The following is a 15,967-nucleotide window of genomic DNA, read 5'->3' as shown; positions in this document are numbered from 1 at the left end:
GGATTTATGGAGTGCATTATTCTCTCTACTGGGTCGCTTAGAGTCCATGTTTGTCACATTGAGGACACCTGAGGACACCTGTAGTCCATTATTTCCTCTAGAGGCTCTTGAGTCAATGATTATTTTACATAGACACAGTGTCCATTGTTGCTATGAGGACTACTGGAATCCTTTTAGTGTTTACAAGGACACCAAGATTCCATTTCTTTCTTAATCTGTACACGTGTAGTCCACTATTTTCTCCAAAGGGACTCTTAAGAGTCCATGTCTTTCACTCTGAGGCAACTGGCGCCATTACAATTTCTACAGGAACACCTGGAGTAAATGTTGTCTTAACGAGGACAACTGCAGTCCAATGTTGTGTTGATGTGGACACCTGGACAACATTTTGTCTTAAAAAGGACACCTGGAGTAAATGTTGTCTTAACGAGGACACCTGGAGTAAATGTTGTCTTAACGAGGACACCTGGAGTAAATGTTGTCTTAACGAGGACACCTGGAGTAAATGTTGTCTTAACGAGGACACCTGGAGTAGATGTTGTCTTAACGAGGACACCTGGAGTATATTTGTGTCTATATATGGACACCTGGAGTAAATGTTGTCTTAACGAGGACACCTGGAGTATATTTGTGTCTATATATGGACACCTGGAGAGTCAATCGTTGTCTCTAAAGTGTCACCTTGTGTCCTTTGTTTTATTTATGTGGACAACTGCAGTCCATTATTGTCTCTTTGAGGACACCTGGATAACATATGGTCTTCAGTACATACTGTATGTGTCTCTGTGGACTTCTGGAAAGTAAAGAGGTCACCAGGAGGCTCTATTCTTTCTTAACGAGGTCCACTAAAGTCCAAAATTGTTTATTTCAGGACATTTGAAGAATGTTCTTGCCTCAACAAGGACACCTGGACTAAATCTCTGTCTCTATATGGACCCCAGAAAAGTCCATTTTCATCTCGGTGAGGACATTTGCAGTCCATCATTTTCTCCCATACCTTTGCCAACTTATCGAGCAAACAGAGGCTGTGATTAGACCCAGAGCCTGACTGACTGTTGCTACGGTTACCTGCAGTTTAATGTACCTTGAGCTCTTATTTAGACCAGAAGCATGCTTGAAGACACGGCCTGTCGGCCAATCAGAAGCAAGTATTCCTGCGACTGTGACGCAATCGTTTTCGCTCACTTATATGAGACATTTCCATTGATAAAAATAGACGCTATACGACAGAAGTCTGTTCTTTATCCTTTAGTGTTATTATTATGATGTGGTGTATCCCATTCACACACATTCACATCAACATAGAGTAATTATGACTATTATTTTGTTGTGTAATCACGTATCTTTTAGGTTTTTGCACCAAACAAAGATGTATGGTTTAAAGAGACAAGAGAATATTTTCATTTTTAAAAATGATAAAAAGTTATCGTTGGTGTCGCTGCAGAGAGGGACTCAGGCGACAGAAATATCTTCTGCAGTGTGATAATTAAATCTAGGTGTGTGTGTGTGTGTGTGTGTGTGTGTGTGTGTGTGTGTGTGTGTGTGTGTGTGTGTGTGTGTGTGTGTGTGTGTGTGTGTGTGTGTGTGTGTATGGCAATGCTTTGGCACCAACAGAAGGTGTGTGTGTGTGTGTGTGTGTGGGGGGGAGGTAATGTGGGCGACATGATGTTCACATCCTATACTAGCGGTTGCCATGGGAGACAGGCTGCATCCCTCCTGGTCCTCATACTGCAGCACGGTGCTGTCGCCATGGTGACATCCTCCAGAGAGCGAGACAAAGAAAGGTAGGGGAGGGAGGGGGGGAGACACAATGACTTTGAACACCCCCACCCCCCCGACTCATTCATTCAGCACAGATTGTTTCTGCTTCAGGAAGTTATGGATCCCACTGATGTGGAGAAATGTTGGGGTTTACTCTAAAAACAAAAAGGGAGGTGCAGGAGTCCTAAATCCGCGGAAAAGCTTTTCCTGTTCCCTCGTCTGGAAGTCAATGGTTATATGAATCTGTTTTTGGTTGTAAGCCTCAAATAAGGTCTGTGGTGACGTGAAGTCATGTGACCGTGCTGTAGTTCCTTTATAGCCCAACATTAGCCACCTTTAGCTTAGCGGTGGTGACGTGAAGTCATGTGACCGCGCTGTAGTGCCTTTATAGCCCAACATTAGCCTCCTTTAGCTTAGCGGTGGTGACGTGAAGTCATGTGACCGTGCTGTAGTTCCTTTATAGCCCAACATTAGCCTCCTTTAGCTTAGCGGTGGTGACGTGAAGTCATGTGACCGCGCTGTAGTGCCTTTATAGCCCAATATTAGCCTCCTTTAGCTTAGCGGTGGTGACGTGAAGTCATGTGACCGTGCTGTAGTTCCTTTATAGCCCAACATTAGCCACCTTTAGCTTAGCGGTGGTGACGTGAAGTCATGTGACCGCGCTGTAGTTCCTTTATAGCCCAACATTAGCCACCTTTAGCTTAGCGGTGGAGACGTGAAGTCATGTGACCGCGCTGTAGTTCCTCTATAGCCCAACATTAGCCACCTTTAGCTTAGCGGTGGAGACGTGAAGTCATGTGACCGTGCTGTAGTTCCTCTATAGCCCAACATTAGCCACCTTTAGCTTAGCGGTGGTGACGTGAAGTCATGTGACCGCGCTGTAGTTCCTTTATAGCCCAACATTAGCCACCTTTAGCTTAGCGGTGGAGACGTGAAGTCATGTGACCGCGCTGTAGTTCCTCTATAGCCCAACATTAGCCACCTTTAGCTTAGCGGTGGAGACGTGAAGTCATGTGACCGCGCTGTAGTTCCTCTATAGCCCAACATTAGCCACCTTTAGCTTAGCGGTGGTGACGTGAAGTCATGTGACCGTGCTGTAGTTCCTTTATAGCCCAACATTAGCCTCCTTTAGCTTAGCGGTGGAGACGTGAAGTCATGTGACCGACCGTGCTGTAGTTCCTCTATAGCCCAACGTTAGCCACCTTTAGCTTAGCGGTCAGACACTACATTTAACTTAGCTAAGGTTTTTAAGCACATTATATAATAATTAGTAATAAATATTAGTAAATAATAAGTATCTTGTGTTAAAATAAGCCAAAACATTTGAATTGCTTCAACTTTTTTTAATGGCCAAAGAGTTGTCCAAACAGGAGGGTTTTCAGTCGTCGATTGGAAATGATTTGTTCTGATTTGAGCTAAATATATCAACTTAGAATCTTATGGTAGGGATTTCAAGGTTTGGGGGGAAAATGACTACTGTAAGAGTGATGGTTAAAGGGTTTAATCGAAATTGAGAAAAGTGTAGCCGGTGCAGAATGTAAAACATTTAGCAACACAAGAGACAAATATTTGCCTCGGGAGAGAGCGAACCAGAGCGTAAAGAAGATTACATATTGGACTTGTTGCATCTTCTCCTCTTCACCATTCTATAATGTTCTATTCCCAGTGTTAACGAAGCAACAACAATTAGTCTGGATTGAAATAGTATTTAAACCCTTCTTGTGCGTCCCATTTATCTTGAGTCATTCCTACACCTTGATTGGAGTCCACCTGAGTTAAACTGAACTGATTAGACAGGGCACACACACACACACACACACACACACACACACACACACACACACACACACACACACACACACAACTGCCTACATAAAGCCTCACACAAGAGAAGCCATGAGGGTTGAAAGAAGGTTGTGTTGAGGGATAGATCTGCAGCAATCTACCAAACATAAACATGTATGATGCATTGAAGGTTCCCAGTGGCCTCTCTAACTCTAAACTGAAAGAACTTTGCTCCTTCTTTTATGTCAATCTGACATTTTAAGCATATTTTAAAACAACTATATGCATTTAAACAAGGCAGCTACTTAAGAAATGGGGAATAATTTTAACTCAACTTCAATCTTTATACGGCACATTTCCTCGTCTGACTCAGGGGGAGACGCTTATGTGAAACAAAACAATTAAATAAATGTTTGGTGGAGTTGGAGGCCACTTCCCAAACCTGTATAGAAAGACGGAATACTAGGAATGATTATGCAGATGCTGTTCTCCCCCCCTCTCTGTGTCTTTGTAGAATCACACGTTTGTGTACAATACAGTCCTGTGATCAGCTGATGATTCACTGATTGAGGGATTCAGCCGCCGTTTCCCCGGAGAGGAAGACATCACATGACCTACTTTTCTTTCTAAATCTCTCTCTGCCTTTCTGTCTCTGTCACTTCAGTAATTTGTCAGCAGGACTACTTATGAGACACGATAAAAGGGAGATCGTTGCCTCCTGTTTCCACTGTACAGAGCGGATTGTAAGCTAAACCGCATGAAAAGTGCAACATAACATCTGTTTCTTTGGGGCTTTTCCCTTTCCTGATGCAAGTTGTATAGTTCTGCGTGCATGTCAATGGTCTAGAAAGGTCTACAAACTTAAAGACATTTTTAACATTAAAGCATGGAAAGAAGTCACAGGAGGGGAACATTTGAACATCAACAATCCTGGGCTTAAGAAGATTAAATGTGATACTCAAAAGGAAGTTTATAATTCCATAAAACAACTTGCAAACCTTATGCTTAAAAATAATCCATTTATAATAACAAGAGCTCTTATTTTGAAATGTTCCTTTGTGCCCTTTGCAGCACCATCGGTCTGCTCTGCCAGCGATTCACCATCCTGCCCTTCTCATTATCTCTCTGTTACCTCGAGCATCAAACCACTGCTGTCCTGAGCGTGTAACCTCTATATACCCGCCTCCCACACACACACACACACACACACACACACGCTGAAAAACCAAGACCAAAGAGATGCTCCAAAATAACATCAAATCATCTCAACAGAGCTTTGATTTCATAACGAATGTTTAATTCTATTCAAAACGTGGAAAATACTTACATTTCCTCCTACACGGCCTCAAATCCAGCCTTCAAATGTGATTTTCTTTGAGTGAAAGCCTCTGTGGTGCACTTCAATGCAGCTGCAGTGCACCTGCTTTGATGTATATTTCACCTGGTTTATAAAAAAGCTGCCAGGATCTGAGCAGCAGAATGTCACAGAAAAATTGGATTCAACATTTTGCATCAGAGGAAAATGCAACCCTGACACATAGTGGCCATAGTTTTTGATTTATTGTAAGAAATATAAGATAATATTAAGACTAAAGTGCTGTTATCTCACTCGAATTGGGGTTTACTGCAAACTCCGATTTCAGCACTGGACAGGAGCTTAAAAGACTCATGGCAAGCGTTACTTCGTGCAGCGACCCCCTGCTTTTATTTCTAATTCAATGTTTCCAAAGGCTACAGAGATCTGAGGAAGCAGTCTGCAGGACGGACAACCATCAGTGGATTTGACCCCGGGCCTGTCACAGCTCCAGTCTCCTCCTGATTGGTTTTCCTGTGACCGAGCGCTGGATTTACTGCGCTGCAGGCGGCGACCTGCCGAGCGCTGCCAGTCCAGGAGGCCTGAAACCGTGACTTGACGATTTATTCTTTCTACGACTCGGACTCTGAGCTGCTGAGTGAGACGTTTGAAACCATACAGAGGACCACAGCTAACCCCAAACACTTCATGATTGTTTTTTGCGATCAACCAAGAAACTTCTGCAGTTTTCAGATTATTTTTACCAGATTTGAAAGATCTGAAGCGGGTTGTACCTGCGGTGTCTGGCGTACTTCCCGCTGACATGACCGCTGCCATCACAGCCTGGAGTGGGACAGCTGAGGAGAAAACACACACACACACACACACACACACACACACACACACACACACACACACACACACACACACACACACACACACACACACACACACACACACACACACACACACACAAACATGTGTTATATAGGTTTTGGTGAATGTGAAAGGTCTGCAAAGGCAAAAAACATCCTGTGTTTTCTCTCCCACACACTCAATCAGCAGGAGAGGACTCTTTAAAGTAGAGACTCTACATACTGATATACACCTGAACATCAGCAGGAGAGGACTCTTTAAAGTAGAGACTCTACATACTGACATACACCTGAACATCAGCAGGAGAGGACTCTTTAAAGTAGAGACACTACATACTGATATACACCTGAACATCAGCAGGAGAGGACTCTTTAAAGTAGAGACTCTACATACTGACATACACCTGAACATCAGCAGGAGAGGACTCTTTAAAGTAGAGACACTACATACTGACATACACCTGAACATCAGCAGGAGAGGACTCTTTAAAGTAGAGACTCTACATACTGATATACACCTGAACATCAGCAGGAGAGGACTCTTTAAAGTAGAGACACTACATACTGATATACACCTGAACATCAGCAGGAGAGGACTCTTTAAAGTAGAGACTCTACATACTGATATACACCTGAACATCAGCAGGAGAGGACTCTTTAAAGTAGAGACACTACATACTGATATACAGCTGAACATCAGCAGGAGAGGACTCTTTAAAGTAGAGACACTACATACTGATATACACCTGAACATCAGCAGGAGAGGACTCTTTAAAGTAGAGACACTACATACTGATATACACCTGAACATCAGCAGGAGAGGACTCTTTAAAGTAGAGACACTACATACTGATATACACCTGAACATCAGCAGGAGAGGACTCTTTAAAGTAGAGACACTACATACTGATATACACCTGAACATCAGCAGGAGAGGACTCTTTAAAGTAGAGACACTACATACTGATATACACCTGAACATCAGCAGGAGAGGACTCTTTAAAGTAGAGACACTACATACTGATATACACCTGAACATCAGCAGGAGAGGACTCTTTAAAGTAGAGACACTACATACTGATATACACCTGAACATCAGCAGGACAGGACTCTTTAAAGTAGAGACTCTACATACTGATATACACCTGAACATCAGCAGGAGAGGACTCTTTAAAGTAGAGACTCTACATACTGATATACACCTGAACATCAGCAGGAGAGGACTCTTTAAAGTAGAGACTCTACATACTGATATACACCTGAACATCAGCAGGAGAGGACTCTTTAAAGTAGAGACTCTACATACTGATATACACCTGAACATCAGCAGGAGAGGACTCTTTAAAGTAGAGACTCTACATACTGATATACACCTGAACATCAGCAGGAGAGGACTCTTTAAAGTAGAGACTGTACATACTGATATACCCCTGAACATCAGCAGGAGAGGACTCTTTAAAGCTCATGAACACAGTAAAGTCCAAAGAGCATGTGAATGCACCATTGGTTCTCTTTTCATGTGTTCTAGTGTTTCCCTTGTGATCCTGGAGAAAGAGAATAAAATGTGATAACCTTCCCATCTGAAAGTCTGAGTCATCGTTATAAATCGTTGTGCGGTCTCTTCTCACATATGAATCCATCACTAAAACGGTCCTTTCTGGATCGTAAGGACCAACGCTGACCTTTGTGTTTTCAGTGTAAAACTCCCGTTTAGCCCCAGTAAACCTGAGTGAATAAATATGAATGAGTGTCAAACATGGTTAATATAGCCGGAGCCCGGTAAGGAGCAGGGAGTTAACATCAATTTGAAATGCTGTTGAGGAAATGTTCACACCATGCTCATCTGGCCTTGGTTTGGCCACATCCCATTCAGCAGCAGAGGGACGTCTCTCTGTCTGAATGTGTTTATGTTTTTATATATAAATATATCGTGAGTCACTCTGCAATGAAGACACGCAGACCGCCAGCCAACGCACAGCGCCGGGCTTCAGGGACTTCACACCCATGACCTCTGACACACACACACACACACACACACACACACTCACACTCTCTCTCTCTCTCTCTCTCTCACCTGATCCACACACCCTGAAACTGCAGGCTAAAAAGAGCTGCACGAAGATAAATGTGAAGATTTAACATCACGAGTGCAGTCAGGGAGCGAGAGGAGGAGGAGGAGGAGGAGGAGGAGGAGGAGGAGGATGGGTGGAGATAGGAGAAAGCGATAAAAAGCAAAGGAGGTAAATGGGAAAAAGAGGATGGTGAGGAAAAGATGCTAACCGCAAGGAGGAGGAGGAAATGTAGGGGGCAGAGAAGGTAAAAGAGGAGGAAGAAGAGGAGGAAGAAGAAGAAGAGGAAAAAGGATAGGAGGTTAAAGAGGATGAGATGAGGAAAAGTGGAGCAACAAAAAGAGAAGTAGAAGACGAGGACAAATTGGAAGACAAGGAAATAGATGAAAAGGATGGGGAAAGGGAGGAAGGCAAGGAGATATAAGGGGAAGAGGAAGAGTATCAAGAGGAAGACAAGGAGGAGATGAGAAACAGGAGGAAGACAAGGAGGTTAGGGAGGAAGAGGAGAAAAAGGGGACATGTTAATAAATATAGGGTGGAGGAGGAAGAGGGAGGAAGAGGAAGAAGCATGATGATTCAATTCAGTAAATATTAGAAGGACGATATCATAGAAAGAGAGGGAAGAACATGGAACGAGAAGAGGGAGAAACAACATGTCGGGGAGTATGAGAGGAGGAAGAAAAGGAAGAGGAGGAAGAGGAGAGAGAAAAACAATAAGGAGAACAATGCGAGAGTAGGGAGGAAAGAGAGGCGGATCGCTCAAGGTGAGGAGGATCATCAATCAGTGTGGGAGCAGAGACTGATCGTGTTGCTGTATCGATCGTGTGTGTGTGTGTGTGTGTGTGTGTGTGTGTGTGTGTGTGTGTGTGTGTGTGTGTGTGTGTGTGTGTTCTACAATGTGAAACACGTTTTCCAATCATGCTCAAAATCCCCAACTGAAACAACCTTAACCTTAACGAGTTGTTTGCGTGAGTCTTGAAATCTTTTTTTATTCTGAAGACTGCAAAATATTTTCCCTTCCTCCGTGGAGAGAAACTTTCCCCGTGTTTCCAGAGCAACTGAACATTTCTTTCACTAAGCTGCTCGACTCCAGTGACGTTTAACTTGATCTCCGTGCAGAGATTGATCTTATTACTCACACAGAAATATATAGATTCAAATAAAAAGAAAGAGAGGAAGGCGGCGTACTTAAAGTTCCTGATGTGTTGGAGCTGAAACAGAAAACCAACGTACTGCACATCACGATGGTTTGGTGCAGATCTTCACTTCAAATTAAGTCACAGAGGTTATTGCAATCAAATGCATCAGTTTCCGTATGAAGTTTTGATCTTAATTAACCCAGTCCAAACCATAGATCCTAAGCACACCGTGAACCACTAACCAGCAGGTTCGACTAGCTAAACTAAAAGAGCCACACAGCTGCAAATCTTCCATAGAAACCATAGAAATATTCCACGTTTGGAGAAATAACTGACCACGTATAAGTCATAAGACATTGTTTGGAAAGCTGGGGTCAAATCAACTTGAGATTCTCACCAAGTCTCATTTTCAGTTGTGTTCATGTACTCATTTGAACCCAAACCAGAACGTTTTGCTGAACCTCACAACCTTTAACCGGAGGCTACATCCTTCAAAATGTACATTTTGATCCAACAGGAACTGATCATCCCTTGGCATCATGTTTATGCTTCAATTTCTTCCCTCATCATCAACTAATGATCAGCGTCAATCAGGCTAAAATTGGACCGTACCACTTTGGGAGGGGTGCACTATTTTAATACCTTCCTAAATTACTATGTTGCAATGTTTTTGACTCAGCCAGGAAATCCTTCAGCACTCAAGAGGACCGTGAATGTGTTACTTAAAGCTCATGAATATACATCTCTTGTTGTTGTGTATAAATGGAAGCTTTAGCTGAATGTTGGTGCTTTAACAAAGGTTAATTGGTCATTACAAACGTCATTTCTAATCCCCAGAAGACCATGAATGGATTGATCAAAGTTCATCACAATGCATCCATTGATTTAGTTATTTTTGTGTATAAATTGAAAGTTTTCGGCCACATGTTGTTGCTATAAAAGCTCTCTTCCAGGGCACCATGAAGATCAAATGTGTCCAGTCATCGCACTCTTCAGATATAAGGAGAAATATCCTTTCTAGACAAACTGGAGTTAAAGTTAAAATGCAGAGCTCTGTTCCCGCTCTGGTTCCCTCTGAGCTGACAGATGTGATGAGTTTATTTAGCAATTACCATAAAGTCATGGAAGGCTTTTTTAATATCACCACCACATGTCTTTATTCCCGTTAAATCTGCCTCGACACCACAATGATGAATTCATTTATATCGTCTTTATCTTTACAGATTAGTCGGATTAGTCAGTGGTGAATGAAAAACCTAATTGAAGGAAAGTATTCAATGGCATGCTTACAGTATTGAGTCATTTCAACCATCGCGGATAACTTTGAATCCTCCCTGTTCACGTCTACCCCTCAGATTGAAGTTCAGAGAGAATATCGCAGAGTTTTCTGCTCCTCTGCTCAGAGAGGACATGTTGTTTACAGTAAAGCAATGACCTGGATCTAACTGGGTTCAACCGTAATCTGCTGCACACACTAATATTTGTCAGTTTTCCTAAATGATATCAAGTGAAGCAGAAACACACACACAGGTAGGAGTGATGTTCAGCATTTACCGTCAGCAGTCAGTTTCTCCTCACGCGACGACAAAAGGGGGATAAATTATCCATCAGTTTTGATTACCAACGTAGACTGTTGACCCATTACAGTTAGTCATAATATCCTCTGAATTATCTCAGGCTCAAAAGATGGATGGATATCTGGGTTTTAACACCTTCCAAATGAGTTTTACTTCAAGAAAGTGAATTGTAAAATGTTGGTCGCCTTAAAATGTATTTTCAGCGTTGCTCTTGCACAAAACTCCAAACTCCAAACTTTAAAATGGAAGTCCACGAACCAATAAGTGGCGTTACAGCGACTACATCCATCCTAAGTATCCTAGGACAGCGCTTTATTCCACGTTTTGTGTCATTTCTACCTTCAGTGCAACACGTGTTTGCCTGCAAGAAGTGCATGGATACACATAAGTGGATATTTGTATGAAGGTTGCTGATAAATGCCCATGCCCTTGAGGATGGATTTAGATCACAACACTTGTTGTTCTAGGTTCACCAAACTGAAATAACCAGGCACAATGCAAGACTAAGGAGCTGGCTCAATGCGCCACAATCAGGACAGGAAAAGTAAAATAATACTAAATAAAATGATGAAAGTCAGCAGAGGTTTACGTACCTGAATAACTCCTGTGTCACTGCCTCCACGGCGGCTTCGGACGGAGACACAACAAGAGAGATTCATGTTTTAAATTCAACAGTCTGCAGCCAACAAACCCTTATTAACACTTCTACTTTATGTGGGCTTTAGGCTAAAGCATAAGGATCTATTAACAGTATTTTGTTAATGCAATGTTTTAATGAAGAGTTGAGAACATATCAATATTACTTTTAAAGCTACCAGATGCACAAAGAACAGGTTGTTGTTAACACTCTTAGAAACAACAGGTTTAAAAGCCAGCGAGCGTCATTAACACAAATTGGATTCACAATATATAACTACTATTGGAGCAGAAACTGGTTCCAGCTCAGCATAACTTTCCCTTTCTTGCAAAAGCAGGGGAGTGAATACTTAGTTCATCCATTTTTATATTAGACCTTGAACAAATTGCACCTAATTTCCCAAAGTTCTTTATTTTCCACGACAAAGCATGGCATCCTTTCACCAGATCTAAAAAAACAAGCTGTTGTAATTTTCTTATGCTTTACTATATACTTGTATGTGTCTGGTTTGACTGTTTTTGACTGGTGCCATTTTGTACCACATATTTGCACATTTCCTAATTGAAAGCAGCTTAATTCAACCTTTCACTTCATCTAAGAATAACCCCTACACTCCTTATTTGAGCAGGTTAAGCGGTCAGCTAAAATAAGTTACATTAAGAGGAGTAAAACATAGCTAGTTGAGTAGCTGCTAACATATTAGCTGCTATTAGCTAGCCAGGCAGCCTTCCTTAGCTTGTTTCCTCCAACCAGACAAACATGGTCATACCTCTGACTCCTTTGGATCGTGTGCGATGGCGTTTTTTAACCGCATTCACCTCCATCTGAAGAGGAAACACAAGTCAATACAAGTTGGAGTTTCCTTTGTCTCACCTAACTGAAACAGAGGACTGCAGCTGGTTGTGAGAGCACCTGTACCTGGTCAGAGCTCGGTGTGGCACTGGTTCTGTAGCGGAAGAGTTTTTTTATACCAAACTGAATTTCAGAAGCCGTCTTCCAGAGTCATGATCTGCAAAAATAAAACACAGAAAGTTTCAAATTTGCGTTGGAAGAACTGAGGGCTGTTCCGAACATGTCTTATTTTTTTAATGACATTCACACCACACACTTCTGCTGAGATTTCAAAACATCCTTTGAGGTTTTACAGATTTCAGTAACCTTCAGCTCAATCGTTTATTCACTCAGTCAATTATGTGTTTCTTTGGAGAGGTTCGACAGACTCGCTGCCACGGAACATGTTGAGTGACCTGAGCATAGAAAGCAGGTGACCCTTAATAAATCCCCAAAAGATGGATAAAATAAGTACTTTTTCAGATGGTATCTCAGTGAAAGGATGGGTTGCTTCACGAGGGGAAAACATCTTACTAGAACGATGACAACGTGAAGACTTGAGACTAAACCACATCCACATGATCAATAATTAGACCTTTAGTAACGATTCTCCAACTGGAGACAAAAGGACAAACACTATCAGAACATCTGCCCAACTAAAAATACAATCTTCAATATGAAAGTGAAAACATTGGCTTTGGACATCCAACATTTGCTCTGCTAGTTTCTCTGATAACTTCAAATCCATTTGTCCAAAGACTACGAGTTAAACTTGACCGCTACTGGCAAACGGACACGAGGTAATTACAGGCGACCAATTAAAACACTTTGATTACAATTACAATTTACTCTGGGTTTGAAAATGTTGGAAACGTTTGGGGCAATGTGAGAATACAAATAAACAACATACATAACTCAGGTGAAGTTATTTCAACACAGCTTAATGCTAAAGTGCTAAATATTTAAAACATATTTAAAGCATTGTTAAAATTGTTGAATCATAAAGGCAGACTCTTCTCTCCATGCTTAAGAACAAAAATGATTGCAATACAGAAAATACTCCACCTCAACTTTCCCAGTTCATATGAGATGTAGATGACCTTCACTCAATTAGTAGTTAAATGATCAGTTCATTGAGATTTTGGACAATGGGTAATCACTGCAATCTCAAACACAGTCCAAATAAATCTACTGCATATTCTCTTTCCTAAATTCCAAATACGACCCAAATCTCATGAGATCCTGCTGGGAGCGCAAACAGCCAAACATGAAAGAGACAACAGAGAAACCACAGTGTGGTGATGAAGACGTGGAGCTCAGCGGCTCGTCTGCTCCGCTGCAGTGCAGCTCGGGGGCTTTGCAGCGTTAATATAAATGTAAATTGTGGACAGCCTCGCCTGAACCCTCAGCCTACACCCATTATGTTGCCTCGGCGCACAGAGGCCGGGTGCATCTGAGGCCACCACTCCACCGAGCTCCAACGCAACTCACATGAAACACAGCCCCCCCCCCCACCCCCACCCCCTCTCCCTCACTCACTCGCCGCAACAAAAAAAACCTTCCACCTCCCTGGAAACTATACGACTGAGTGGGCTGCACACTTAATGGGTGTGTGTGTTCCGCAGTGTGTGCATGCATGTACGTGTGTGTGTGTGTGTGTGTGTGTGTGTGTGTGTGTGTGTGAGAAGAAGATGTACATTCGTGTGCATGTATCCTCACAAATGTGTCTATAGGCTGTGTCCTTGTTCTGCCTCTGCACATGTTTGTGTGTGTGTTCTTGTATTACTGCCTTTGTGGGGACTGAGTTTAGGACATTTCAGATTATCAGGACATTTGAACAAAAAAATTAGGACTTATTTGCAAAGAAAGGACATGTTTGAAGAGTTGGGACGTATTTCGTAGTGAAGACACTTTTGGAAAATGGGGACATTGCTTACGAGGCCTGGCTGTATTTTGGGGAAATAAAACTTCAATGCCAGGAAACGTTGTGTCTTATATAAAAATAAAACGTCGTGCGTGTGGGCGAACACATCTCTGTATCATAATGTACAAGTTTACTACTCACTACCATCGAGCTCCTCTTGAGATTTTTTACAGAATTTATTTTGGTGTTATGCAAGAATAGTCTGAATAATTGAAGCTAAAATATACTCTGTGTAATTGTGTGTGTGTGTGTGTGTGTGTGTGTGTGTGTGTGTGTGTGTGTGTGTGTGTGTGTGTGTGTGTGTGTGTGTGTGTGTGTGTGTGTGTGTGTCAGTATAGGGTAGCTCTGCATCATATTGTACCAGACAGGCAGAGTGCTGGACTGAATACTAAGCAGCAGAAAGCTCCTCTTCACACAGAGCCAACCCAGCCATATAGGACAGACAAACACACACACACACACACGCGCACACACAAACACACACAGAACAGCCACAGAGCTTCACTCACTTTGCCATATAGAGAACACTCTGTACCTGTGTGAATTTTTTGCGAACACACCCTGATGGCTGCATCGCCCCCTATAGGTCAGAGCCGATACAACACCTTACACACGCCATACCATTATATTTTCATGCGGCTTTAAAGATGCTAATTTTCAGGTTCCTTATTTGTATTTTTGGCTTTTTTTACCCTCTGATCTGAAACCAGAATCTGCTCTGATTGGTTAGCTGGCCGGCTCTGTTGTGATTGGTCAACCGCTTAGAGATGTCCCGCCCCCTGGCCTATAACTAGCCAACAGGAGCACACAACTGGAAAGGCAAAAATAAAACATTTTCAAAAAAATATCTTTGTTTCTATAAATAACCTTATCAAGAAAGAGCAGCTCAGTGAATCTTGGGATGAATTCAAAATGAAAATGGATCTTTCTGTCAGCTTTCAGAGAAGATACAACATCTATTGTCTATAAAAAGCTCCCTAAATTATGTTGAAAGGTTGTATGAGACAAAATGTCGATATGTAGGCGGGTCGACAGGATCTCTTGGACACGGTCCTTGGCTAAAGCTGTTAAAAGCAGAAACTGAAAGTGTTATTGCACAGGTTAACAAGTGAAATGCAGCTTGTTTATTCCACCCACAACCCAGGTAAGTGTGCAGAGCCAAGCTTCAGATCAGAATTACCCAAAACCTGAGGACTCAATTGCACACACAAAATGTTTGGTAGTTCCAACTCCCTTAAAAAATGTTCCAGTTTCCGCCTGCCTTAGCTGCAACACAAACACTCACTGGCAAATGTTTGTGAGCCCAGACAAAGCACGTGCATGGACAGACACACACACACACACACACACACACACACACACACACACACACACACACACACACACACACACACACACACACACACACCAGACACAGCAGCCAGGTGAGGTGTGTGTTTGCAGCAAAGCCCGACAGCAGCTCAGTGTTTCATTACAGCAGAGCACTTTTATCAAACCCTACAAACAGAAACACCTGGTGTGTGATGTGACGCTGCAGTGCACAAACCAAACAACACAACTAAACAGGGGGGGGGGGGGAGAACGAGGGGGAGAGAAGGTGGGGGAGCAGTGCTTCTGTCTGTCTGCACATCAAGGGAGAGTTTGTGTTATTCTGGTCATAAACTGCGTACACGAGTGACGCATAAAGTCTCTGTTTTTTAGCCACAGTAGTTTCATTTCTCCAGGGAGGCTAATGATTGGTTGGTTGGTTCGGTACGTTGGTCCAAACTCAAACATCTAACCAACTATTGAACAAAAACCTATAAGACATGTAGTTTATAGAGGATGAAGCCTATGAATACAATGCATTAAAGCCCAGACATTATCGGCAAGCAGTGGTGCAAATTAACTAAATACATTTACATTCATTTTGACGGACGTGTGTCTTGCTCTTTTGCTCTATTTCCCCACTACTATCATTTTTGAAACATGCACACATTTTTTAAGGCGAGAAACTCACTAAGTAATTCCACTCTCTAACAATCCCCTAATAACCTAATTGACCCCCTTTGCTTTTCGTTTTTCCAATAAATAGG

General features: G+C 42.3%; 1 protein-coding gene across 1 annotated transcript in view; it reads right to left on the bottom strand.

The window, feature by feature from the left end:
- myt1la (myelin transcription factor 1-like, a) overlaps positions 1-15,967 on the bottom strand; it is a 57,262-nt gene that overhangs the window by 34,062 nt on the left and 7,233 nt on the right. The window contains 4 exon segments of the mRNA XM_063902890.1: positions 5,635-5,697; positions 11,094-11,127; positions 11,907-11,961; positions 12,056-12,146. Coding sequence (XP_063758960.1) covers positions 5,635-5,697; positions 11,094-11,127; positions 11,907-11,961 — 152 coding nt within the window. The 5' untranslated portion in view covers positions 12,056-12,146.

Source organism: Eleginops maclovinus, chromosome 15 (genome assembly GCF_036324505.1).
Source record: "Eleginops maclovinus isolate JMC-PN-2008 ecotype Puerto Natales chromosome 15, JC_Emac_rtc_rv5, whole genome shotgun sequence".
Lineage (NCBI taxonomy): Eukaryota > Metazoa > Chordata > Actinopteri > Perciformes > Eleginopidae > Eleginops > Eleginops maclovinus.
This window is presented reverse-complemented; position numbering and strand designations above follow the sequence as displayed.